The sequence below is a fragment of the Hyperolius riggenbachi genome, chromosome 11, assembly GCF_040937935.1.
Source record: "Hyperolius riggenbachi isolate aHypRig1 chromosome 11, aHypRig1.pri, whole genome shotgun sequence".
Taxonomy (NCBI): Eukaryota; Metazoa; Chordata; class Amphibia; order Anura; family Hyperoliidae; genus Hyperolius; species Hyperolius riggenbachi.
Window position 1 is genome coordinate 123,358,995 of NC_090656.1, and position 27,698 is coordinate 123,386,692.

Here is a 27,698-nt window from a genome sequence, read left to right on the forward strand (position 1 = left end):
AAAGATAAGAAAAATGAATGGAAGATAAGAGAATCGCCTGCATAATCGAGCGCGGAAAACGATTGGGCGCAAAATCGAGCAGCAAAATCGACCCGTATATTCCCAGCATTACGCTAACACTATAAGTGGCAGAGGATCAGCAGGATAGCCAGGTAGCTGGTATTGCTTAAAGAGAACCCGAGGTAAGTTCTAACAATGCTATCACACATAGAGGCTGGGTCTGCATATACTGCCCAGCCTCTGTTGCTATCCCAATCCCCCCTAAGTTCCCCCTTCGCTCTGCTATGCCCCATAAATCATCAGCCGAGCTGTCAACACGCACCGTGTCACAGCACCGGCTGTTTACCTCTGTAAGTGTCAGTCTCGCTGCACCCCCACCTCCTCCATAGCTCTGGTCCCTGCCTGCATCCCTTCCCTCCCCGCTGCTTGGAGGGAAGGGACGCAGGCGGGGACCGAAGGTATGGGGGAGGCGGGGGAGCAGCTGAGACTGACACTTACAGAGGCAAACAGCTGGCTGCGACATGCTGTGTGTTGACAGCTCGGCTGATGATTTATGGGGCACAGCAGAGCGAAGGGGGAACTTAGTGGGGAATTGGATAGCAACAGAGGCTGGGCAGTATATGCAGACCAAGCCTCTGTGTGCTGTTAGCATTCTTAGAACGCACCTCGCACTCTCTTTAACCACATAAGGACCGCAGCATTTTGCACAGATCTGTGCTGCGTGGGCTCTTCAGCCCCCAGCACAGATCAGATTTCACGCAGGGCGACCAGACTTCCCCCCCTTTTTTCCCCACTAGGGGGATGTCCTGCTGGGGGGGTCTGATCGCCGCCACGCTGTGTGGCTGAGCGTGGGGGGCTCCTTAAACCCCCCCCCCTCTGCAGCACTACTCTGCCCTCCCTCTCCTTCCCATCCTCCCCTCCTCGCTGTGGGCGGCACAGGACGGCGATCCGTCCTGCGCCACCTCTGATAGGCTTCAGCCTATCAGATGCCAGCCAATCAGAGGCCGGGGATCGCCGATCTCCTTTACAGCGCTGCTGCGCTGTACGCGGTGTACGATGTAAACACAGGGGATTTCTTTCCTGCGTGTTTACATTTAGCCTGCGAGCCGCGATCGGAGGCTCGCAGGCTGTTCATGGAGACACCCTCCGTGAACTCACATGGAACCCATGGAAACACCACTGTGACCTGCGTCCGCCTATCGGCAGACGTTGGTCGTTAAGTGGTTAAAGGGAAATAAATATTGCAGCCTCATATATACCTCCCACTTCAGTTGTCCTTTAAGAACAAACCTATAATTCCTATTTCCTTTGCTAACCCGGGACTACCTGTAGTGTTGCAAAAGAAAAGTGTAGAGAAGAAATAGGTTTACAGAATAAAGTATGGAAGGTTAGAGGTTGTCCAGCTCTTTCAGCATAGGGACCAGAGTGACGGATTGTATGAAGATCAGCGCAGAATGCGGTGTCAAATAGGCAGGTCTAGTGGCTGGATAGTGTACTGGTTAAGGGCTCTGTCTCTGACTTTGACACAGGTGACCAGGGTTTGAATCTTGGCTGCTCAGTAAGCCATCACCTATTCAGTAGGAGACCTTGGGCAAGATTCACTAACACTGCTACTGCCTATAGAGCGTGTACTTGTGATTGCAGCTCTGGAACTTTGAGTCCACCAGGAAAAAAAGCTGGATATGAATGTTCTGTGTCTTGTCTAGGGAGAGAAGATAATAGTAGAGGGAAGACTTCTACTTTGACATGGTTCTAAGAGTTGACAACAGAAATACATACCTTGACATTAGTATGATTCAAAATATATAAATCTTACCAGGTTTAGTAGTTCCAATGCAATCCAGTTTTCCCTGGGTACAAGTGCTGGAATCAGAAAAGTAAAAAAAAAATAATTAACATTAATATAACAAATGTTTTACGGAGGAAATTTGCCTCCAAGCCACCCTCCTTTTGCTAATCACCTTTCTCTGGCTTAGTGATATTTCATATGCAAATTATCATATGCATGCCTGTTATGTCCATTGTATTATTTTGGATTAGGTTGTCCCCTTGTGTTGTGGTATGATCCATCTCATTTGGGCCAGCACTACACATGTCAGATTCCCCACATTGCTATGTTGATCACAAATAATGTCTGTATGTGTATTGATCACCTCTTATTTGAGATATGGAGACATGATGACCACACCTGATTTTTAAGTGGTTTCATTGTTTGTAGCCATCAAATAAAGTTGTATTTTGAAATTACCTTGTGGCATATACATTTTTTGAATCCTTGATTTTGCTTGAGATGTTTTCTTGTTCTTTTTTTAGTACATATTAGTGGGAGTGGCTAACAGAAATTTACGACATTTCCATGAAAATTGTGTGTAGTTGATAGGTTGAAGTGCAGGGCTTAGGGCTTGAGCCCACTCACGCAGTTGTGTCCACTTTTCATTTACACATCAATGTTACAGATGCTGAAAAGCAGACACAAGCGGACACAATTGCGTCAGTGGGCTCAGGCCCTTAGCAAAGTAATACTGCAAAAAGTGATGAAAATAACTAGCTATTTTCAATTACCACATTTCCCACCATTTAGAGGACAAAAACTAGGGGAAAAAAATAAATAAATATATATATATATATATATATATATATATATATATATATATATATATATATATATATATATATATATATCAGAGGCGTAGCTAGGGCTTTCAGCGCCCGGGGACAAAGACTATTAATGCGTCCTATAAAGAGAAACCTATGCCAAAAAAGGGGACTTAGGTACTCTGTAAAGTGCTGCAGAAGAGGTCGGTGCTATATAAATACATAGGAGGACATTACACTAGGCGTATGGTAGGATTAGAGTGTAAGCTCCTCTGAGGACAGTCAGTGACATGACTATGTACTCTGTAATGTGCTGCAGAAGATGTCAGTGCTATATAAATACATAATATTATGGTAGGACATTAGACTATGACTATGGTAGAGAGTAGAGTGTGATCTCCTCTGAGGACAGTCAGTGACATGACTATGTACTCTGTAATGTGCTGAAGAGAATTTCAGTGCTATATAAATACATAATAATAATATGGTAGGACATTAGACTGTGACTATGGTGGGATTAGATTGTGAGCTCCTCTGAGGACAGTCAGTGACATGACTATGTACTCTGTAATGTGCTGGAGAAGATGTCAGTGCTATATAAATACATAATAATAATATGGTAGGACATTAGGCTATGACTATGGTAGGATTAGATTGTGAGCTCCTCTGAAGACAGTCAGTGACATGACTATGTACTCTGTGAAGTGCTGCAGAAGATATCAGTGCTATATAAATACATAATAATAATAATATGGTAGGACATTAGTCTAGGACTATGGTATCGATTAGATTTTGAGCTCCTCTGAGGACAGTCACTGAGACACTGACATGACTTTGTACTCTGTAAAGTGCTGCAGAAGATGGGGCGAATTGACCCCACTGAGTTGGTAAAATTTGATGGACCCTAAATGCAGCAACACACTTGTTGATCTTACTGTCAGATTTGATCACTCAGATCAAATCTGCTAACAATCTCTGCCACAACATGCTGATTAGACTTCAATTTCAATTGATTTTTGTCCAAAATCAACTGGACAGGAAATTTTGATAGGGATAGGAGATCGATGCAGTGCGGTGCAACACTGTGGTTTGATTAATTTTCAATAGATTTCCTGCTGAAATTATTTAAAATTTGTGTTCCATGTGTGGAAGGAATTAATCCCTCTCTGATCAGATTTCAATCAAAGAGGATCTGTCGGTTTGCCACATCAGGCGGACTTGTATGAATGTGTGGCAAACTTTAAGGACAACTGTAGCAAGAGGTATGTGGAAGCTGCCATATTTATTTCCTTTTAAGCAAAGCTTGCCTGGCAGTCCTGCTGATCCTCTGCTAATACTTTTATCCATAACCCCTTAACAAGCATGCAGCAGATGACGCAACGGGCACTGAGTTGCATCTGAATCCGTCCACCCCCCACCGCCCACGCTGTAGCTCTGTTCCCTGCAGGAAAACCTACACTACTGACCACAGTAAAAAAAGAGGACAGGGCAGTAAGCACAATCTAATTGAAACAGAGACCTAGCACCATTGAGTGTGATATGCTTATAATCTGCTATTTTGTAAGTGTAATTTTTATCTTTGGGAAGTTTTATTAAAAAGACTAATGCACCAGAGAGCGCTCTACTTTCACGTCATTTTAGTAATCCATTGAGGAGTAATTAAGATATGAGAGACCAGAGAGGGAGAGGGACATGGGGGAGAGAGAGGGACATGGGAGAGAGAGGGACATGGGGGAGCAATGTGGGGGAGGGGGAAGGACATGGGGAGGAAGAGGGACATGGGAGAGAGAGGGACATGGGGAGCAAGAGAGAGGGACATGGGGAGCAATGTGGGGGAGGGGAAAGGACATGGGGAGGAAGAGGGACATGGGAGAGCGATGTGGGGGAGGGAGAAGGGCACACCTCCTGCCCAGCAAAGCACTGAATGAATGCTTACAATGTGCTAATCCCAAATCGGAAAATATAGGTATTGCAGCAGACAGAGGATACTGTGATTGGAGGACAGCTCAGCAGACAGTGACAGGGAGAATCTGTGTGGGGCATCCTGAATGTTATATACAGTAATGTCACAGCAGGACAGTCACAGCTTTACTGATAGCCAGGCCAGCCCAATCTTACCTCTTATCTGCAAGGCAGGCTCACATTACAAACTTCTCTCAGCGTTTACACCAGTGCTGAGAGCCAGGGACACAGAAGTGATAGCAGTGACTGTGACTGAAGCAGCTGCCGGGGAGGAGGGGGCGGAGCGCTTTAGCTGACTCCTTCCAAGTTCCATCCTGTGCGTGGCTATGGAGTGCAGAGCTGCTAAAGCATGGCACAGCTCTGCAACTCATTACAGGCCAGTCTTTTGGTGGTGGCTGCGGCTCTGGTGGGACTCTCCCCTCGTCCCCCCAGGCCAGTACGATTAGCAGAGCTTGCAGCCGTTGGATCTAGCTTCAGAGCTCCCAGCGAACGGTAGCAGAGGGATTAGCTGAGAGAAAGCCTGCTCCACGAATGGCTCCCTCTCTGAATGATTGTCTGCTGGCTCTGCCTGCGTTCCAATGCACGCTGCGCATCGGAGGGGCGGCGGCTGATGACATCATACAGGAAGATTGCCTAGCTTAGCCAGAGCCAGTCCCAAGTAAGGCAGCCGCAGCGGCAAAGAGAGGGCATTTAAAAAAAAACAACAATGCACGGCTGGGCGCCCATAGGGAGTCAGCGCCCGGGGGCACATGTCCTACCCCGCCCACCCCAAGCTCCGCCCCTGATATATATATATATATACACACTAAACCTGGTGCTTCCATATTCCTGGAGTGTCTTGTAGATGCTCTCCCCCAATTGGTGTCTTCCTATGTCCCCCATGTGTCCCCTTCTGTCTCCCATACGTCCCCTTCTGTTCCCAGTGTGTCCCCTACTGTACCCAGTTTGTCCTCTGCTGTCCCCAGTGTATCCCCATTTTGCCCCGAGTGTTTCCCTGTGTGTGTCTGCTCCCCCTATGTGTTCTGCTTCCCTTGCCTTGTATATCCGCTCCCCTCTGGTGCAATTAGCAGTGTAGTGCATGTCTTACCTCATCCAGCAGCTACTGCTGGCATTGCAGACATCTTTGCTTACGCGCGACTCCTCCTAATGATGGCTTCTGCTGATGATGCGATCAGCAGAAGCCATTGCTAGATTAAAGTGCAAAAGTGAAGACAGGTCTGCACTCCCCGCAGGAGCCACTGGATTAGTTAAGACATGCCGCTACAATACGAAATACACCAGGGGAGAGCGGATACACAAGGCGGGGGAGCGGCCTGCACAGGGGCAGCAGACACATGCAGAGAATTCCCAATGTTGCAGCGGGTCGAGGGTTCATATCAGTGGGCGTTCGTAAGTTGGGGATTCCCTGCATTCGCCGAATAAGACGCAGGGACCTTTTCTCTCCATTTTTGGAGGAGAACAAATGTGTCTTATACAGCAGAAAATAAGGTATATAATGGCATTTGTATAATATATGACTTATTATTACACTGACCATGTAATTCCATTATCGTTAACTACTTCTCCAGAAGTCACAACTGATCCTCTGTAATAACATGGGCATGCTGCTTCAGGCACACATTTTCCACTGTCACCCATGTAGAAGCCTTTGGCACAGGTGCAGCCATCCACAGGGACAAATTTGATGCTGCAGGTGGCATCAGGCTCACTGAGGGAACGGCAGGTTGGCTGGCAGGTTTTGATAGAGTAGGAGTACTCCAGTGTACCGGGGCAATCATTCATATACTTAGCTGTACAGAAAATAGATCAAAAAAGAAATTCAAACCTACCCTGTATGGAAGCAGGAAATTTGGGCGCATGAGGCAGGTGGACAAAAAGGGCGCCGCCATTCACTCCCATAATAAATATCGTTTAATCGGCGCCCAACAGGAAAAAAGGGCGCCGGAGAAAAATAACGTTTTAAAAGCGGCGCCCGGAGACTTTTAATGTTTTATAACTGCTTCTCATGATTACACATTATTTAATGATTTATAATTTTTTACACATTATTTTTAAACGAAAAACAGTACAATCTTTTTTAAAACATTATTTTTAAATGAAAAATTGTACAATTTTTTTTTAAAACATTATTTTTAAACGAAAAACCGCACAATATTTTTTAAAACGTTATTAATGCTTATCACAGGGGGGTCTTAGGTTTAGGCACCACCAGGGGGGTCTTAGGTTTAGGCACCACCAGGGGGGTCTTAGGTTTAGGCACCACCAGGGGGGTCTTAGGTTTAGGCACCACCAGGGGGACTTAGGTTTAGGCACTACCAGGGGGGTCTTAGGTTTAGGCACCACCAGGGGGGTCTTAGGTTTAGGCACCACCAAGGGGGTCTTAGGTTTAGGCACCACCAGGGGGTCTTAGGTTTAGGCACCACCAGGGGGGTCTTAGGTTTAGGCACTACCAGGGGGTCTTAGGTTTAGGCACCACCAGGGGGACTTAGGTTTAGGCACCACCAGGGGGGTCTTAGTTTTAGGCACTACCAGGGGGTTCTTAGGTTTAGGCACCACCAGGGGAATCTAGGGGTTAAGGATAGGTACAGGGAGGGTTCTGTGTGAGAGTAGGGTTAGGTATAGCTTTAGTAACATTCTTATTAATGTTTTATAAAACGCTATTATAAATTTCACTTTTTAAACAGGGAAGATTAACGTTTATACAATTGCCGATTTCATACACATTATTTAATGATTTATAACTTTATAAAACATTATTTTTAAACGAAATATAGCACCATTTTTTTTAAACGTTATTCATGCTTATCGTTTAAACCCGTGCGCCCTTTTTTCCCGGCGCCCTTTTTTAACGTACGCCCCTGTATAGTCAAGATGTATTGAAACATGAAGACTACGAAAGATTAGTTGAAAAGCTTACAGGCTGATTATCTCAAAGAGCAGAAAAAAATGATGTACTCACAGCAAGTAGTGTTTCTCCATCCAGTTAGTACGATTCCTTTTGTAGCACAAGCACGAACATAGGATGACAGGGAGGCGCACATGCAGTCCTCACTGTTCGCACAATTACAGGTGTCAAACATGCAGTTCTGTGGACACAACACATGTATTTTAATGTAATTCTGCATGCCAGGAAAATGACAAGATGTTATCAGGGAAAGTCTAAATAAAAGACTGGCAAAGGTTCAAAGTTAAGTGACTTTTTTAAAAATATGGGCACATTTAAAAAGCATGAAGTGGAATGTGAGCACTGGTTTTAAATGTTACACTCTTTAGAAGTAAAATTATGAGATGGTGTTAATCTGGCTATATACTATTCATTTATCACTCAGTTTTGTTTTATGGTTTTTTTTTTTTTTTTTGCTTAACACATCAAGTTTATTGAGAAAAGAGTAAAATGGACATATTATTATAACACAGCGCATAGGAAACGCAGACTGATAGTACAATAAGTGATAAGATTGTAGATGTAATAACATTGTAACAAGATTGTAAGCCTTTGGCAGGGCCCTCTCCCCTTGTGTATCATACTTGACTGTGTGCACTTTACCCAGAATTTGGAACTTGTTACCACTACCACTCCAGTTTATGATCTGGCATTGTACTACTGTCTGCATTGTGTTGTGTATCTTTTTGCTATTACCTGTATTGTATCTATTGTCTATTACCTGTATTGTTCTGTCACCCCTGTTATCATTGTCTGTAACCTTATTTATTGTACAGCGCTGCGTAATATGTTGGCGCTATATAAATCTAATAAATAATAATAATAAGTAGCATAGAGCAATGCAAAGTATTCACCAAGTACGCAGAAAAGTCCAGTAGTCTTTTAACTGCGCAAATCAAATCTGACATGTTAGCTTACTAATCAAAACATTATTAAACAAAAGGAGGAATAACAAGGGTAAGTGCATAACTAACACCCCGACATAACTATTAAGTCTCCAGAACAGTACCTATGGTAATCAGGACAGTGAGTGCCTAAGCAATGGGAAATACTAAAAAAGAGTGTACAATCTAAATTTCAGTATGCGAAGAATGCTTCCATTCTGACCTGTTCTTATCAAACCTATTTTGGGCACCTCTCGATTGATATATTGCCTTGTGATATGGGAGGGTATTATTTACCAATCTAACCCAGTCTTCCGCAGTTGGGACTATAGGTTGAATAAAAAATGTAGTATATAGCTTGCGAGCACGGTTCAGGCACACAAGGAGAAACACTTAAGTTGATTTACTGGTAATATCGTCCGGGGGGGGGGGGGGGGGGGATATTTAGAAGACATCATTTAGGATCTACCGTAACTGGGCATCCCATTCAGTCATGTAAAAAAATGGATTATATTGGTGCAGTAGGTATTGGTTTCAGGACACAACCACATCATGTGAAAAGTGCCCCTCTCCAATCCACATTTGGGACAAAAGTCAAAGTAACCGTGTCTATATTTGGCCAATACTACAGGCGTAAAGTAGGCTCTATGGAGTATAATACAGAAAAAACAGAAAAGGGAAAGTACCAGTAAAGATACTGAGAATGTCCAAAATCTCAGGAGGTAGTATTGGGAGCTAGGATTTCAGGGCATGTGTTAAAGCAGGAGTAGAGAACCTATGGCTCGGAAGACAGATGTGGCTCTTTTGATGGCTGCATCTGGCGAACAGACAAATCAGTAGGGGTCAAATCACTTGATTCACTCAAGCTCAAGCAGCGCAGCTTAGTGTGGCAGCGCAAATAACATTTTCAAAATGGCACGTGACTGCTGTAGCATGCACTACTAACTTACTTGTGCTTCCTTTAAAACTAACAGCCACTCTAATTGTCCCACTCTGAACCCTGTCAGGTCCAGTGACTTTGTAGGATGACATCGCCACACTTTGAATGGCCCAATAGGCTGCCTGTCACTTGACAGGCAGCCTATTGGGCCAAAGTGTGGGGATCTTGTTCTACAAAGTGAATCAACCCCCAATCAGCTAGCTAATTATACAAGCTGTTAGTCAGTATTTCACCTGTCTGACTCTCGGGGATATTGCTGATGTTGCTGAAACCCAAGAGAAACTGAAGACATGTCTGACACTTCCGCTGCCCAGCAGGTCAACTGTATACACATCACCATGGCAACATTGCTCTCTGCTGCGCATGCGCACTGTGCCAGTTTGAAACATATTATATGGCTCTCACAGAATTACATTTTAAAATATGTGGCGTTTATGGCTCGCTCAGCCAAAAAGGTTCTTGACCTCTGTGTTAAAGGATACCTTAGTCCTTATTAAAATCTAAAAATGATGCCCTGTGTGTCTGTGTGTGGGTAGGTGCACATAGGTTTACTGCACCTCCCATCACCCGGCGTCTGTCTCCGTTCACCCGCTATGCCTCCCATTGTTCTCTAAGTGGTCGGCAACCTTTGCCCCAGACATACTGTGCTGCACATGCGCAGTATGTCCTCTTGGGGCGGCTTGTGTGTGCCAGGTACATAATCGCACGGGCATGCATATGTACAGCACACTGAGTTCCCAGCGAGCTGGATCACAAGCTGCCCCAAGAGGACATACTGCGCATGCGCAGCACAGTATGTCCAGGGCAAAGGTTGCCGACCACTCCAAGGACAACGGGAGGCATAGCAGCCGAATGAAGACAGATGCAGAGGAAGAGCATTCTCAGCTACCAAGCTCAAACTATTTCATTGAGCCTGTTTCAATTTTCATGTATAGAAACAGTACACCTTTGCTAATCCACAGGCTAGCACACTGTAGATTTTGGAGCTTCGACAGTCCCAAGCTTTCCCAAAAGGGGGGGGGGGGGGGGTGACTGTTTTTGATCAGTATTAGGATAGATATTTTTAATTGTAAGATAGGTTGTAATATCAATTACAAAATAAAAAAAAGAGTAAATAAATAAAGTATATCCTCAACTTTAAAATACTTGTTGAATAGAAAATATACCAAAATATTATGAACCGAAAAGTATTTTGATAATGTTTTTGCCTTCTTACTTGTTTGTAAATATCAGGATTAACTGCAGAATGGCAAGCAGCAAATGGCCCATTTGGATCAGAAAGAAGACCACACCAATGTTCGGCATACCTTTCTGTAATAAACAAAGCAAACACAAATATGTTTTTTATATATACCTGCATGTTTCCTAGTAAAGTGAATTTGGAGATTTCATAGTGGATTCATTAGCTCCTTTATTGATAGATAAGATTGTTTCTAGTAAATACTGATCAGCAATATGTGGACACAGCTCACATCAAAGCCAAGAGGGCTGTCATCCAAGAGCAGTAAAGTGTATGATTCACATGCGTTTTTAAAATAAATAAGTTCTGCAGGTGTATTGAGGATGATGGCACATGGACATAACTGGTAATACGCAAATATGTTTCCTTAACCTTACAGTGTGTTACTGAGCAGAGGCGGGACAAGGTCCTCCAGCACCCAAGGCTGAGACACCAAAGTGCGCCCCTCCATCCCTGCCACCCCAGCCGCGCCACAGGGCCCACAACCTACCCAACACCTTAATATCTAGTTATCTGGCTTGCAGTCACTGCTATGTATCCCCTTTTCTTATTTCTTTCTGCTTCAAACACAATTAGGAATGACAGCTGAATGAATTGTGCGCCTCTCCAGCCTATGCCTCGGCCCGGCCCTGTTACTGAGTATTCAAAGATATACTGGTTTTTGGTATTTTAACCCATTCAGGTTCCGTCGTTTTCACGTGAGAAATGTTCACCTCCCATTCATTAGCCTATAACTTTATCACTACTTATCACAATGCACTGATCTATATCTTGTTTTTTCCGCCACCAATTAGGCTTTCTTTGGGGGGTACATTTTGCTAAGAGCCACTTTACTGTAAATGCATTTTAACAGGAAGAATAAGAAAAAAATGGAAAAATTCATTATTTCTCAGTTTTCAGCCATTATAGTTTTAAAATAATACATGCCTCCATAATTAAAACTCACGTATTGTATATGCCCATGTGTCCCGGTTATTACACCGTTAAAATTATGTCCCTATCACAATGTATGGCGACAATATTTTATTTGGAAATAAAGGTGCATTTTTTCCATTTTGCATCTATCACTATTTACAAGTTTAAAATAAAAAAAAATATAGAAATATTTCATCTTTACATTGATATTTAAAAAGTTTAGACCCTTAGGTAAATATTTACATGTTTGTTTGTTTTTTATTGTAATGTTTTTTTTTTTTTTATGCTAAAAATTTTATTAGGGTACTTTTGGGAGGGTGGGAGGTAGACAATAGATTTATAATGTAAATGTGTGTTAATTCTGTGTGTTTTTTTTTCCAGGTGTAGTATTACTTTTTGGCCACAAGATGGCGGCCATGAGTTTGTTTACATGACGTCACTCTAAGCGTAGCACGCGCTTAGAGTGACGCATCAGGAAGAAGACGGCCAGAAAAAGCTCAGCTTCCGAGAGAAGCTGTCGCTTTTTCAGCGGGGGAGAGGAATCAATGATCGGGCTCCGTAGCCCGATACATTGATTCCTTGGCTACCGAATCCGCGGCCGGGAGTGCGCGTGCACGCGCACGATCGGCCGCGGGTTCGCGCGGTAGCGCGCATGGTTCCTGGACGTAGAAACTACGTCCAGGAACCAAAATAGGTTAAAGAGCGTTCGCCTCTTGTTAGGAACTGTAGTGTCAGTGTTAGACGACTTCTCTCTAAGTACAATATGTTGTTGAAATAGTCCTGTGTGGGCAAAGGCTGGGCATATATAGTAGATATGGTATGGCATCTACCTAGAGATCTATCCCTCTTTCAACCACAGGTACAAGCTAGAGTTGGGCCGAACAGTTCGCCTGCGAACGGTTCCATGCGAACTTCCGTGGTTCGCGTTCGCGTCCCGCAGGCGAACCTTTGCGGAAGTTCGGTTCGCCCCATAATGCACCTTGGAGGATCAACTTTGACCCTCTACATCACAGTCAGCAGACACAGTGTAGCCAATTAGGCTACACTAGCCCCTGGAGCCACTCCCCCCTACTAAAAGGCAGGCAGCGGCGACCATTACGGTCACTCGTGTGCCTGCATTAGTGAGAGTAGGGCGAGCTGCTGCACACTCTCTCTCATAGGGAAAGATTAGTAAGGCTTAGCTTGTCCCTGGCTACATACCTGTTCTGTGAACCCACCACTGCATACCTGTACTGTGAACCCACCACTGCATACCTGTTCTGTGAACCCACCACTGCATACCTGTACTGTGAACCCACCACTGCATACCTGTTCAGTGAACCTGCCACTGCATACCTGTACTGTTCAGTGAACCCGCCACTGTATACCTGTTCTATTCAGTGAACCCGCCACTGCATACCTGTTCTGTTCAGTGAACCCGCCACTGTATACCTGTTCTGTTCAGTGAACCCGCCACTGCATACCTGTTCTGTTCAGTGAACCCGCCACTGTATACCTGTTCTGTTCAGTGAACCCGCCACTGCATACCTGTTCTGTTCAGTGAACCCGCCACTGCATACCTGTTCTGTTCAGTGAACCCGCCACTGCATACCTGTTCTGTTCAGTGAACCCGCCACTGCATACCTGTTCTGTTCAGTGAACCCGGCACTGCATACCTGTTCTGTTCAGTGAACCCGCCACTGCATACCTGTTCTGTTCAGTGAACAGTTTGGTGTGTCAGTGTGAAGCAGTACCTTAATTACACTACCTGATTGATGTATACACATGCAAGATGTTTTAAAGCACTTTAGGCCTGTCATTTAGCATTCAATATGATTTCTGCCCTTAAAATGCTGCTTTGCGTCAAATCCAGATTTTTCCCGGGGACTTTTGGCGTGTATCCCACTCCGCCATGACCCCCTCCAGGTGTTAGACCCCTTGAAACATCTTTTCCATCACTTTTGTGGCCAGCATAATTTTTTTTTTTTCAAAGTTCGCATCCCCATTGAAGTCTATTGCGGTTCGCGAACTTTAACGCGAACCGAACCTTCCGCGGAAGTTCGCGAACCTGGTTCGCGAACCTAAAATCGGAGGTTCGGCCCAACTCTAGTACAAGCTGTGTGCTGCTCCCTGCTATCCAAAGCTATGGAGTTTTACTACTCCCCTATCCCCCCACCCACGCACACACACAAAATGATCAAATATTGCTTCAAAGAGCCTTGTTCTAATAGATTTCACTTAGGTTTCTTGCTTGTATTGTGTCTAACATCTTATCTATCAAAACACAAAATAATGTGAGCCTGCTGAAAAGGAGGTAATGGAGACAAAGGCTGAGATGGTTAAAGTCTCGAAGTCATTCAGAGATGAAAACTGAAAAACTTTTCTAGAGAAAATTATAAATAAGGCAAAGGAATACTCACAGTTCAAACAGACCTTACCATTTTCTACACTTAGAGAGCACGGGTCTTCATAAATGTTCTGAACATTATAACAGCCTCCCTGGGTCTTCCAAGTGTTGGCAAAAGATGCTGCAGTGCCTTCAGTAACTCCACTGTTGGTTGTGAAGTCATCCGACTGCACGCCATTGAAGTTCCCACAAAGACCTAAAATGATTGCCAAGTTAAAAGTGATCTACCAATAGCATCAGTTTCCAAAAAAAATCGTGCCTGACTTACCGCATGTCAAGCTTTTATATGAAGGATCTATGACAATGAAAACCTGCATGACTGGAGTCAGCTGTGTGACTATCTGTACTCCCAAACTAGTCTGGATAATGGTGTAGAAAGAAGATGGCCTGAAGATGGTGACATTGGCTATGATAGGAAACATTGCAGTTAATGAGCATCACCGACTCACATGGTACTTGTCCAAGAATAAAACATCATTGTTATATCTTACCTACAGAATAAGGCAATTGAACGTGCATGCTGTTCACATGTACGCTGAAATCCGTCTTAACCACAATGATCTGTTTAAAAACATAGATGGCAGGTGGGCAATAACAGATTTGATATGTATCTTTATGCATGCTATAGTAATGCTTTCTTACTGATTTCTAAAAATAAACATCAATAATACGATAACATGAAGAAGATCATAAAAATACTGTACAAAAAAAAACAACAGTTAAATGTTTCTTTGCAGCCCCAGCTTATATATGTTTGTGATGCACAATTTGGAATATTTTAACATGGGTTTATATTTACTTTTGCCCGAATTGTCACTTACAGTTTTTCCACCATTTAGGATGACAGTAGTGCTCTTTAGGCAAGTTTCACTTTCCGTCTTGCCACATTTGCGCAGCTCCGCCAGCATGGTGAAGGAATCACCATCACATGCCTATATCAAAGGAAACAATGTCCACTACTGTTACCTACTAATTCATATGTGATACATAAGTGTACAATTGTTCATTAGTCTAAAAAATACAGATAATGCCAATATACAATAGCAGCCAGTAATGCATGTTACACCTGCAATGTATGCATTGTGTGCATTATTTATTTATGGTATTTATAAAGCGTCAACATATTACGCAGCGCTGTGCATTACATGAGTTACGCTATTTGTGTAATGTGGCTTACACACTTTGCATGACACCCACTACTATCCCTTTACAGCAAACTTCAATGGATCAGGAAAAGTAGTTCACTACTGTATATCAGAAGTTTACTATGTCAGAATTGGTCATACATTGTATATTTATACAGACGTAGTTGCTGGGACCTGAGGACTGAGTTTACTATATCCAAAGGTTTACTATAATGAGTTTCTCCTGTAATCCTTACATGAACTGTCAACACACAGTAAAAATAAGGGCATCAGGCCCACACTGAGTAACACAGATGAGGATGCAAAAGAGCAGTGACTTAACTTGAGAATTTACAGTATCGGTAACGCAGTGTTGCCATGGCAAACTATAACAGTAAATACTAAAAGGGAGTTTCTATCCATTATAATGTTTATAGTATTTGTATCACATTGTATTTCTCTTGTCACAGTTAACAATTGGTGAGATTTCTATTCAGATGTTGTTTTTAGAAGAAGAATTGAAGAGAGGTCCATTCAGTTGTTACACAGGAAGCTGTAAAAGACTTTTTATATATAGGGCAGTGGAAATGAAGCATTTCATATGGGCGCCGTTATAGCAGCAGATCGCCAGAATCTGAATTACATCTCCCTCTGAGCTGCTATAACTCAGAGGGGGAATAGTATTTAATGCTGACAAGGAGTTGAGTGGCAGCAAGGAGAGCTCGCCTGCACCAAACTGCCTGGTGGGTCAAGATGACATGTACCCCAGTGGAAAGGCATACATGCAAAAAAGGCGCTCAGAAAAATGGGCATGGTAGTACCGGTAGTAGAATATCTGTAATTGTACCAATATTCTACTATCCTTGTCAGTAGAATATCAGTAATCATATCAATATCCTACAATCCCCGGTAGTAAAAATACCCATATACTACTTACCCTTTGTACCCTAATTTTCACACTAACTCTCCACTATATATGACTACTAACACTAACCTCCCCCTATCTACCCCTATCACTAAACCAACAATTTAACCGTCCAAGCCAGATGGGCCATTAAAAAGCCCAGAGTTCAGCTACATTGTAGCCAACCTCCAGTGCACTACTGCTCCCAGCCGGCTAGTGGCAATTTGTATAGTATTTTTTTTCAGGCATCCTTGTTACTTCAATCCAGCATTGTATCCTTGTTTTTATTTTTTTATATCACCTATGTGTTCCTTCTATTTTTTACAGTGGGTATTTGGAACCCGCTATTTGTAATAGTACTTATTTGGTGCCCACTATTTTTTCTATCTCGGGCACCCACATTTCTTACTGTTGCTGTTAATCGCATCTTTTAACATGGGCACGTATGACAGCGCTCAAAACTCCCTAGAGCCTCTGGAGCCAAAATCTGAAACTTCGGTGGAAAGATCTACTGTATCTTTACCACTGTGTTGGTCTCCATCAAGGAGAACTGTAGGAAGAAAAAAAGTTAAATGTATAAATATTGAATATTCATTCTGCTGATTTATTTGATTAACTTAATTAATGTCATACACAGTAAATGGGAATCAGTATTGTATTGTACCATTTAACTACCTAACGACCAGAGCAGGGACATGGTCCTCCAGCACCCAAGGCTGAGACAGCAAAGTGTGCCCCTCCATCCCTCCCACCCCAGCTGTCACACACTGATTGCTATTAGACTAAGAGGGCCAGAGGGCCCACAACCTCCCCAACACCTTAATATCTAGTTATCTGGCTTGCAGTCACTGCTATGTATCCCCTTTTCTTATTTCTTTCTGCTTCATACACAATTAGGAATGACAGCTGAATGAATTGTGCGCCCCCTCCTACACTGCGCCCTGAGGCTGGAGCCTCTCCAGCCTATGCCTTGGCCCGGCCCTGCTAACGACTGTGTCATGCCAATGGGCGTGACCGCGGTGGCAGCCCCAGGACCGCCTAACGCCAATTGGTGTCAAGTCCTGGTGCCAGCTACTGCAGGAGATCACGCACAGGCTGCGTGTGCATTTTCTGCTTGGGGGCGGAGCTCCGCCCCGCCATCAGTCTCCAATTGCCGCTCAGGAGACTGACTAAGTACAGCACTGCAATCTGCAGCTGCGCTGTACTGGGGACAGCCATGTGACACGACTGTCCCCCTGGGGAACAAGAAGCCTATGACAAGGGAGGGGTTTTAGAAAAAAAAAGGAAAAAAGCAAAATATATCAATAAGAAAATAATGTAAATATTTGTTAAAAAAATAAACACTGTGGGGGGGATCAGACCCCACCAACAGAGAGCTCTGTTGGTGGGGAGAAAAGGGGGGGGGGGAGAAATCACTTGTGCGCTGAGTTGTGCGGCCCTATAGCTTGGCCTTAAAGCTGCAGTGGCCAATTTCAGGAAAAATGCCCTGGTCTTTAGGGGGGTTTAACACTGCGGTCCTCAAGTGGTTAATTAGAACTAGTGAAACATCCTCAATACAACACAAAAACAGAGGACTCCACACTTTTACCAGTCTCGGTGAAAAGGAGGTGTACATCAGAAGCACCATCACCATTTAAGCTACACATTGTTTATGAGGTGCTCATATAATTTACACTTATATTGGAAACAAATAATAAAAATAAGTTGTTTCCTACTGTGATAGTTTGTATTATGCATTTATAGAACTGATATTCAACTCATTGGATTTGGGCCATATGCAATTCACTTTTTCACCTGAGTTTTCTCCTAGGAGATCATTTTTCATCTTCAATTTATAACAACTTTTTAGGATTTTGCAATGGAAAAAGTACCAAAAAGTAGGTGAAAAAGTACTATAAAGATTATTTTGAGTATTTGTATGCTTGTTGGTGGTTCAAAATGCATTTTATTGACAAGTCTGAAAATTTCACCTAGGAGAAAACTCAGCTGAAAAAGTGAATTGCATATTGGCGATTGTGTCTTACTCTTTCCAAAAACAGATTAAAAAAAAAGTTGATAAAAAAAATAAAATGATATGAAAACCTAATCAAAGACATACCTTGGACAGAACATAGTAGCAATTGCCATGAAATCTGTAATGAGTTTGATCGTAAGTAGTAATGTGAGATCCTCCTTCAACAGAACAAGTTGCTGGACAAGGTGTGTTCTTACAATCCCACTTTCCTCCTGTGCATGTGCTGTGAAAAAAATAAGCCAGCCAGTCAATTACACAATGAATAATCTATTCACAATCAAATGTCTAAATAATTTGTTCACAATCAAAAGTCTAAAGTAAACATTATGCAATCAAAATTGACAACACCAGCTGACTTGAATTGCATGCCGATATACTTCTGCTTTACAGTAAGTGATATGTACAACAAAGTCGGTTACTTGTGAGAAATCACAGCTAATATAAGACAGAGATCTGCAGCTATGTGCTCTAAAACATAATATAGAAATAAAGGACAGTTTCGAATTTCCAGATACCTTACTGGTGTCAGAATTATGAAGGTTCGGATCTGGTAACAGGTAACAGTTGAGCCATTATTCAAACAAACAAACAATTAGACACTTAACCGGTTCAGCACTGCAGTGTCAAAAACCTCATGCATCCGAGCAACGTTCACCTCCCATTCATTCGCCAATAATTTTATTGCTATTAATCACAATTAATTGATCTACATCTTGTTTTTTTCCGCCACTAATTAGGCTTTCTTTGGGTAGTACATTTTGCTAAGGATTATTTTTTTCTAAATCCATTTTAACAGGAAGATTAAGAAAGAAATGAAAAAAAATATTTATTTCTCAGTTTTTGACCATTGTAGTTTGAAATTAATATACGCTACCGTAATTAAAAATCATGTATTTTATTTGCCCATCTGTCCCGGTTATTACACTGTTTACATGATGTCCCTATCACAATTTATGGCGCCAATATTTTATTTAGAAGGAAAGGTGCATTTTTTCAATTTGCGTCCATCACTACTTATAAGCTTATAATTTAAAATATTATAATAACATACTCTCTTGACATGCATATTTAAAAAGTTCAGACCCTTGGGTAACTATTTATGTTGTTTTGGGTTTTTTTTTATTGTATTTTTTTGTCTTAATACAAAATGTATGTGGGTAATTTTTGGAGTGGGAGGGAAACTGCTAATTTTAAATGTAAAATAAGAATAATAGTTTTTTAATGAAAAATGTATGTGGGTGCAGTTTACTATTTGTCAAAAAAAGTCCTGGATGCGAACGATTTCGCATCCAGGAACTAAAAGAAGACGGAGAAGTTTCCTGGGGGCAGAAATACCACGCTCTCTCAATAAAAAGCGTCGTTTTTTTCTGCGGGGAAGTTAGATCGGTGAATGGGAATCATATTCCCATTCACTGATCGGGGGCTAGCGGCGGGCGGCAGGATCGCGTGCAGGAGCCCGCCCGATCGCGCGCACCATGCGGTGGCAGCAGCAGAGCCTATCTGGACGAGTAAGTTCGTCTAGATAGGCCGAACTGGTTAACAAAGACAACAGATGTACATTTTTTTTCTATTCCAAATGTTGTTTCTGATTTCCGATTGCATGTGTCTGCACCTTTAGATTCTATGTACCTGGTGGATGCAGTATATCTGGAACTGGTCATCATGGCTTCCAGGCAACAGTGCTTTATACATGCCCTTAAAACAGTTAAATATGTTATTCATTCTCTGGTATAGCTCTCAGGACCAAATCCCTTTTAAAAGGCTAGGCTACACTCCGATTCAATGAGGCATAAGCGCCGACACATATGCTCACCCATGACTCTTTACACTGAACTAAAAAAAAGTTTAAAAAAATACATAAATAGTTGCATTGAGTTTTTCTTTTTTCTTTTTTTTTTATAAGTATTTTATGAGGGTATATTACTGTTATTTTACTACATAAGGGCTTGTTATTATAGACTGGACACAAAAAAACAAAACCAAAAGCATTACATCTATATTTCCAAATAATAAATTGTTGCCATACATTGTGACTGGGATAAAATTTAAATGGTGTAATAACCAGGACAAATGGGCAAATAAAATACGTTGGTTTTAATTATGGCAGCATGTTTTATTTCAAAACAATAATGGCTGAAAACTGAGAAATAATGCTTTTGTTTTCATATTTTTGCAAATAATTCCAATTAAAATACATTTAGAACAAAATAATTCTTAGCAAAATGTACTACCCAAAGAAAGCCTAATTGGTGGCAAAAAAAAGCATTTTTGATAAGTAGTAATAAAGTTATTGGTAAATGAAAGGGAGGAGCACTAACAGGTGAAAATTGCTCTGGTCCATTAGAGTACTTGGGGGTGCAGTGGTTAAAGATGCTTTTTCCCGAGCTCCCCATTAATTCAGAGGCAGAGTGTTGGGGGTGACAGTGAAGCGTGTAGGGGGTGCCAGAGTTGTCAGGGCAGGGTGTTGTTGGTGCCCTGGGTGCCAGGGGGGAAGTTGGGTGTAATTCATATTGTTGGGTGGGTGTACGTACGGCAATCAGTCGAGGCTTGCTAGACTAAAGTTCCCTGATGAACTACACCCGCACATGTTACATAGTTACATAGTTACATAGTTATTTTGGCTGAAAAAAGACATACGTCCATCAAGTTCAACCAGTACAAAGTACAACTCCAGCCCGTCCCCCACATACCCCTGTTGATCCAGAGGAAGGCGAAAAAAACCCCACCAGGCATGGTCCAATTAGCCCCAAATGGGAAAAATTCCTTCCTGACTCCAGATGGCAATCAGATAAAATCACTGGATCAACATCAATAGGCATAACCTAGTAATTGTAGCCATGGATGTCTTTCAACGCAAGGAAAGCATCTAAGCCCCCTTTAAATGCAGGTATAGAGTTTGCCATAACGACTTCCTGTGGCAATGCATTCCACATCTTAACCACTCTTACTGTAAAGAACCCTTTCCTAAGTAAATGGCTAAAACGTTTTTCCTCTATGCGCAGCTCATGTCCTCTAGTCCTTTGAGAAGGCCTAGGGACAAAAAGCTCATCCGCCAAGCTATTATATTGCCCTCTAATGTATTTATACATGTTAATTAGATCTCCTCTAAGGCGTCTTTTCTCTAGACTAAATAAACCCAGTTTATCTAACCTTTCTTGGTAAGCGAGACCTTCCATCCCACGTATCAATTTTGTAGCTCGTCTCTGCACCTGCTCTAAAACTGCAATATCTTTTTTGTAATGTGGTGCCCAGAACTGAATTCCATATTCCAGATGTGGCCTTACTAGAGAGTTAAACAGGGGCAATATTATGCTAGCATCTCGAGTTTTTATTTCCCTTTTAATGCATCCCAAAATTTTGTTCGCTTTAGCTGCAGCGGCTTGGCATTGAGTACGATTATTTAACTTGTTGTCGATGAGTACTCCTAAGTCCTTCTCCAAGTTTGATGTTCCCAACTGTATCCCATTTATTTTGTATGGTGCTAGACCATTGGTACGACCAAAATGCATGACTTTACATTTGTCAACATTGAATTTCATCTGCCATGTATGTGCCCATATAGCCATCCTATCCAGATCCTGTTGCAATATGACACTATCTTCCTGAGAGTTGATGATTCTGCACAATTTTGTATCATCTGCAAAAATAGCAACATTGCTCACTACTGCATCTACTAGGTCATTAATAAATAAATTGAAGAGCACTGGACCCAGTACAGACCCCTGTGGGACCCCACTGCTAACAGTCTCCCATTTTGAGTACGATCCATTGACCACAACTCTTTGTTTTCTGTCCATTAGCCAGTTCCCTATCCATGCACACAAACTCTTCCCCAGTCCTTGCATCCTCAACTTTTGCACCAGACTTCTGTGGGGAACAGTGTCGAAGGCCTTTGCAAAGTCCAAGTATATCACATCTACAGCATTCCCAATATCCATATTAGCATTCACTACCTCATAAAAGCTGAGCATGTTAGTCAAACAGGACCTGTCTTTAGTAAACCCATGTTGATGCTGAGAAATAAGATTATTTTCTACTATGAAGTCATGTATAGTATCTCTTAGTAACCCCTCAAATAGTTTGCATACAACTGATGTTAAGCTTACAGGTCTATAATTTCCTGGATCAGATTTTTTGCCCTTCTTAAATAATGGGAAAACGTGGGCTGTACGCCAATCCACTGGGACTCTGCTAGTTGCAAGAGAGTCACAAAAGATAAGATAAAGGGGCTTAGCTATAACTGAACTTAATTCTCTTAGGACCCGAGGATGCATGCCATCCGGGCCAGGTGCCTTGTCTATTTTTAATTTATTTAGTCTTGCCTTTACTTCTTCCTGCGTTAAGTATTTAATATTACAGTTAGAAGATTGAGACTCTTCTGCCTCTGTAATTTGCAACAGTGCTGTTTCCTTTGTGAAGACAGAAGCAAAGAAAGCATTTAATAACTCTGCCTTACCTTGGTCGTCCACCATTGAGTTCCCACCCTCATCCTTTAGGATTCCTATATAGTCAACCTTTCTTTTTTTAGAGTTGATGTACTTGTAAAACTTTTTTGGGTTAGATTTGATATCCCTAGCGATTTGATTTTCAGCTTCGATCTTTGCCAGCCTAATTTCTTTTTTACAATTTGTATTGCACTCCTTATAATTGCTTAGTGCAGCCCCAGTCCCCTCCTGTTTTAGGACCTTATAGGCATTCTTTTTCCTCTTCATTTTATCCCTAACCTTTCTATTCATCCATAGAGGCCTTTTTTTATTCCTAGACATTTTGTTTCCATATGGGATATACATACTACAATATTGATTGAGAATACGTTTAAAAGCTTGCCATTTCCCTTCAGTGTCGTCCCCTTGTAGTACATTATCCCAGTTCACCAAACTTAGTGCCTGCCTAATTTGATTGAACTTTGCTTTTCTAAAATTCATAGTTTTAGTGGTCCCGCTGCCCCGTGGCCTATCAGTCACCAGATCAAACGTTATCATGTTGTAATCACTATTTCCCAAATGTTCTTGAACCTGCACATTTCATACATTATCTAGTCTATTAGAAATGATCAGATCCAGTAACGCATTCCCCCTAGTTGGTTCCGTTACCATTTGAGTCAAGTAATTGTCCTGTAGTGCTGCCAGAAATCTGCTGCTTTTACCAGAATGGGTAGCCTCAATACCCCAGTCAATGTCTGGAAAGTTGAAGTCGCCCATAATTATGACCTTGTTTTTACTTGCAGCTTTTTCAATCTGCTGTAGTAATCGCAGTTCTGCAGCTTCATTAATAAGAGGTGGTCTGTAGCATACCCCAATAAGCAATTGGTAACTTTTATTTCCACCATGAATATTTACCCAAACGGACTCCACATCTTCGCAATCTTCCTCCATCTCATCGTTGAGGACAGCTGTAAAAGAATTCTTAACAAAGAGACAAACCCCTCCACCTTTTTTCCCTGTTCTATCCCTCCTAAACACATTGTATCCTTTTAAATTAGCACTACCAGCACTTACGTCAGCCGTCTTTCAAAGGGCCACTGGGGCTCCCCTTCGTTTCCTTGGCAGACCAATATTGATGCTCCCTTTAGGGACCATTTTTGGACACAATATGTCTCCCCACGTTAACTTCCTGTGCATCCTATAAGTACTTTAACAGGAAGAAACGTGTGGATGTGTTAATTTCTGTATTTGCAATGACCACAGGCATTTCATTGATGCCGGAAATCATTGATGCCGGTACATGGACTGGTGAATGGGAAATGCGTTTCCATCCACTGATAGGTGTAGTAGTATACTGTTTCGGAAGGGGGTTTAGGGGTGCCGCATGCCACCCATAAGAGTAAGAAGACAAATATCTATGCCCCTGGAGCGGTTAGAGGCAAACAGTAGGGCATAGATATACTGCAGCTGATGTGGCTAGTGGTTAAAGTCCTTTTTTTTTCAAATGCTTTTTTATTGGCTTTTACAGTGTAGCTAGAAATCATGGGGCCCATTGCCCTTCCCCCAAAAAAGTAGTGCCCCACCCCATCCACATCAATTTTAGGGAGCTAGATCCCCCCATCATTAATGCTTCAATAGCAATAGACAGAGGACCGACCCCCCCCCCCCCCCCCCGTTTGACCCCATTATAGGTAAAAAAAAAAAAAAAAGGCTCCGTCACCAGTGTAGGTAGCCAGAAATAGTGCTTCCTCCATAGTATAGGTAGCAAGAGTTGACCCACATATAAGTAGCCATAAGTAGCCGCTTCAGCATAGGTAGCCACTGGGTCCACTTTCTAGCTAACTAGAAGTATCCCCCCTCAGTATAGATATCCACAGGGTCCCCAGTTTATTTAGCTAGAAATACTCAGCTACTCCCCCCTCCCCCTTCCCCAGTGTAGGTACAACCCCAGCATACCAGCATAGGTAGTCTAGAGAGCGCTGTAGTCATGGAGACAGAGACGCCTGGACAGAATAGATCATCTGTGGAGTGGAGAGGTGAATTACTTACCTATGCATGCCTGCTGCTTCTAGTCTACACTCTGGGGGTAGAGAGGAGGCCTGCCACAGATCCTAAACAGATCCCAATATCCCCACCCCAGGCCCCCCTGGCCTGCACACAAAATATATATCAGGATTCCAAGGCCAATTTAAAAGGTAAAAGTTTTATGTGCTTACCAAGTACTGCAAGGTGTAGCATAAGATGCACCAGAAGCATATGAAATGCCATTGAAGGTACAGGAGCAATTTGACAGAGGAATACAGCCACGGTTGTCAATGTCATCAGATACAGTTCCTGTAAAGGAAATTAAAGTTATTTGAATTGCCTGATCATACTGGAGAATTTATTGTTGTTTGCACTTTACCGGTAAATATGTAAGTAAGTACATACCTGGAGGACAGAAACAGCCATCCGTGCAGTGGTTGTCGCAGAGGACACTCTGCCCATGGTTGGTGCAAGTGTCTTGACAAGGGGATCCACATTCCTGGTAGTTCATGTTGACTGGGCAACTTTTCACTGCTAAAAGTAATTAAATATTGTACCTATCGTTTTTGATTACATGTAAATGATGTTGCTTCATCTAGTTTCCACCACCATTAAATTGACTGAAGTGAGATTTAAAAAAAAAATATTGAGAAGGAAGGCTCTGGATCCTATAGAGCCTTCCCTGTCCCCTCTCGGTCCCTGCGTTCCAGCTCTGTCACCCCCATCGTTCTTTCCTGACCAACTGGTCCAAAACTACTTTAAGGATCCTAGGAAGGCTTCAGGAGTGCTTGTGTTTCGGAGTGGTCTCTAAAAGTGGCAGCTCCATATTGTATAGAGCTGCCCATCTTCAGCAACACTCAAGCTCCCGATGCCTTCTTAGGGCTCCTGGAGGTGGCAAATTTAAATGGGGGACAGTGCTGAAACGAGGGGACCAAGAAGAGACAGGCAGGGCCGGATTTGTACTGTTCACCACCGAAGGCCACTGTCAGCAGCCCCCCTCTAGTATAGGTAGCCCTTTGACCCATCCCTCTAGTATAGGCAGCCAGTTTGACTCTCCCCCCCTCCACCCAGTATAGGTAGACTGATGAACCTTCCCCCCTTCCCTTTAGTATAAGAAGCCCGATAACCTGATGACCCCTCTCCCTCCAATATAGGTAGCCAGGTGATGCTTCCTGCCCCCACCCCAGTATAGCTTGCTGCCCACCTGCCTTTGATCCTGTGGTGCCCTAGGCCATGGCCTATGTGGCCTTGCCTAAAATCCGGCCTTGTAGACAGGGAAGGCTCTAATGGATCCAGAGCCTTACCTCTTCTTAGGTAAGTACTGACTTTTATTTTTTAATGTCACTACGGATTTGTTTTAAAAAGTGTGAAAAAATAAATGAAGATACTTACGACACAGATATTGCTTCCTCCAGTTCTGTGGGTGACCTCCAGCATGAATGCACTGCCTTGAGTATTCAGCAAATGTTTTACACATGCAGTCAGAGGAAAATCGACCAGCACATTGACACAAGTCTTCAACGCAAGCTGCAATAAATGGTTTTACAGCAACCACGGGATGGCAGCTTGAGAAGGCAGAATCCAAAAGGACTGACTCACAGATGTTTTCCTGAAAAGCACAGAGGAATGCAGTAACACTAATAGCAGGTGATGTAGAACATATATCATTAATAAAGCTATAAGGGGAGAGCCAAATAAAGTGTAGTATGTACTGGAGTGTGGATATGAACAAATACAGTGGGTTGCAAAAGTATTCAGCCCCCTTGAAGTTTTCCACATTTTGTCACATTACTGCCACAAACATGCATCAATTTTATTGGAATTCCACATGAAAGACCAATACAAAGTGGTGTACACGTGAGAAGTGGAACGAAACTCATACATAATTCCAAACATTTTTTTACAAATAAATAACTGCAAAGTGGGATGTGCGTAATTATTCGGCCCCCTGAGTCAATACTTTGTAGAACCACATTTTGCTGCAATTACAACTGCCAGTCTTTTAGGGTATGTCTCTACCAGCTTTGCACATCTAGAGACTTGAAATCCTAATTATGCACACACCACTTTGCAGTTATTTGTTTGTAAAAAAATTTTGGAATCATGTATGATTTTCGTTCCACTTCTTATGTGTACACCACTTTGTGTTAGTCTTTCATGTGGAATTCCAATCAAATTGATTCATGTTTGTGACAGTAATATGACAAAATGTGGAAAACTTTAAGCGGGCCAAATACTTTTGCATCCCACTGTAAGTATAATTTTTATATACTCACAAACAAGGGTTACCGTTCAGGCAACCGCTAAGTAGGCAGATGGGGAGATTAAACCTGCCCCCACTCGGGATTAAGAAGTCGCTCTCTGTAGGATTGGAGAAAGGAGGTTCCAAATCCCCTCCACTAGGGGTGGAATTAATAGTAATGCAGTGGTAAAAGGCACCAGGAGAGTAAAATCAATTCTTAAAACGTTTAAAATGAAGTAGGTCGTGGTGGACTTACCCCTTCAATGCAGGCACAAATAGTTGCTGAAGACAACAAAAATGTTTTATTTACATACTCCAAAAGGTGCAACGCGTTTCGTAGGTATATCCCACTTCCTCAGGCAATACAAGGGAGCCTGAGGAAGTGGGATATACCCACAAAATGCATTGCAGCTTTTGGAGTATGTATATAAACCATTTTGTTGTCTAAATCAGCAACTATTTGTGCCTGCATTGAAGGGGTTAATCCACCATGACCTACTTAATTTTAAACGTTTTAAGAATTGATTTTACTCTCCTGGCGCCTCTGTACCACTGCATATATCATTAATAATCAGTAATGTAAAAGAAAGGTGGCATAGTGGATATTACTCTTACGTTGCAGCACTAGGGTCCCTGGTTTCAAAATCTGGGTCAGTACACTGTGTGCATGGAGTTAGTACTAGTGTCATCCAAAAAGTAACAGCTGTTTGCTTTTATCTGCCTCAGAAGGAATGCTTTCGGTGTAATTTAACTTGCTTGTCAGGTTAACCTCTTCCGTCCCTGTACTGCTTGTCACATGACTGCAGAACACTAGTAACTGTTTGTTCAGCAGCATTAACATGAAACCCCTCTATCAGTTCCTCACTTTTATCACATGGTATTCTTTTTTGTATAATTTAACTTGCATCTGTTGGATACACTTCTTCTCTCCCTGCATCACTTGTCACGTGACTGCTCAATGAACAGCATTAACATGACGTCCCCCACTGTCAAAATGAACCTACGCATATGTAGTGTTGAATGTAATGAGAAATGTCCTTTTTTTTTCATTTTCATAATTACGATTCTTATTGTAATTACAATTTTGATTTCATGTAAT

The 27,698-nt window shown here is 42.4% G+C and overlaps 1 protein-coding gene across 1 annotated transcript in view; it reads right to left on the reverse strand.

The window, feature by feature from the left end:
- Nucleotides 1-27,698, reverse strand: part of LOC137537873 (mucin-2-like) — a 198,946-nt gene that overhangs the window by 148,220 nt on the left and 23,028 nt on the right. Inside the window, exons 6-17 of the mRNA XM_068259820.1 lie at nucleotides 25,750-25,966; nucleotides 24,763-24,888; nucleotides 24,549-24,666; nucleotides 17,993-18,131; nucleotides 14,688-14,798; nucleotides 14,358-14,427; nucleotides 14,135-14,272; nucleotides 13,898-14,062; nucleotides 10,542-10,636; nucleotides 7,517-7,643; nucleotides 6,092-6,347; nucleotides 1,817-1,863 (exon numbers count right to left, since the gene is read on the reverse strand). Of these exons, the coding sequence (XP_068115921.1) occupies nucleotides 1,817-1,863; nucleotides 6,092-6,347; nucleotides 7,517-7,643; nucleotides 10,542-10,636; nucleotides 13,898-14,062; nucleotides 14,135-14,272; nucleotides 14,358-14,427; nucleotides 14,688-14,798; nucleotides 17,993-18,131; nucleotides 24,549-24,666; nucleotides 24,763-24,888; nucleotides 25,750-25,966 (1,609 nt within the window). The remainder of the gene's footprint in view (nucleotides 1-1,816; nucleotides 1,864-6,091; nucleotides 6,348-7,516; nucleotides 7,644-10,541; nucleotides 10,637-13,897; nucleotides 14,063-14,134; nucleotides 14,273-14,357; nucleotides 14,428-14,687; nucleotides 14,799-17,992; nucleotides 18,132-24,548; nucleotides 24,667-24,762; nucleotides 24,889-25,749; nucleotides 25,967-27,698) is intronic.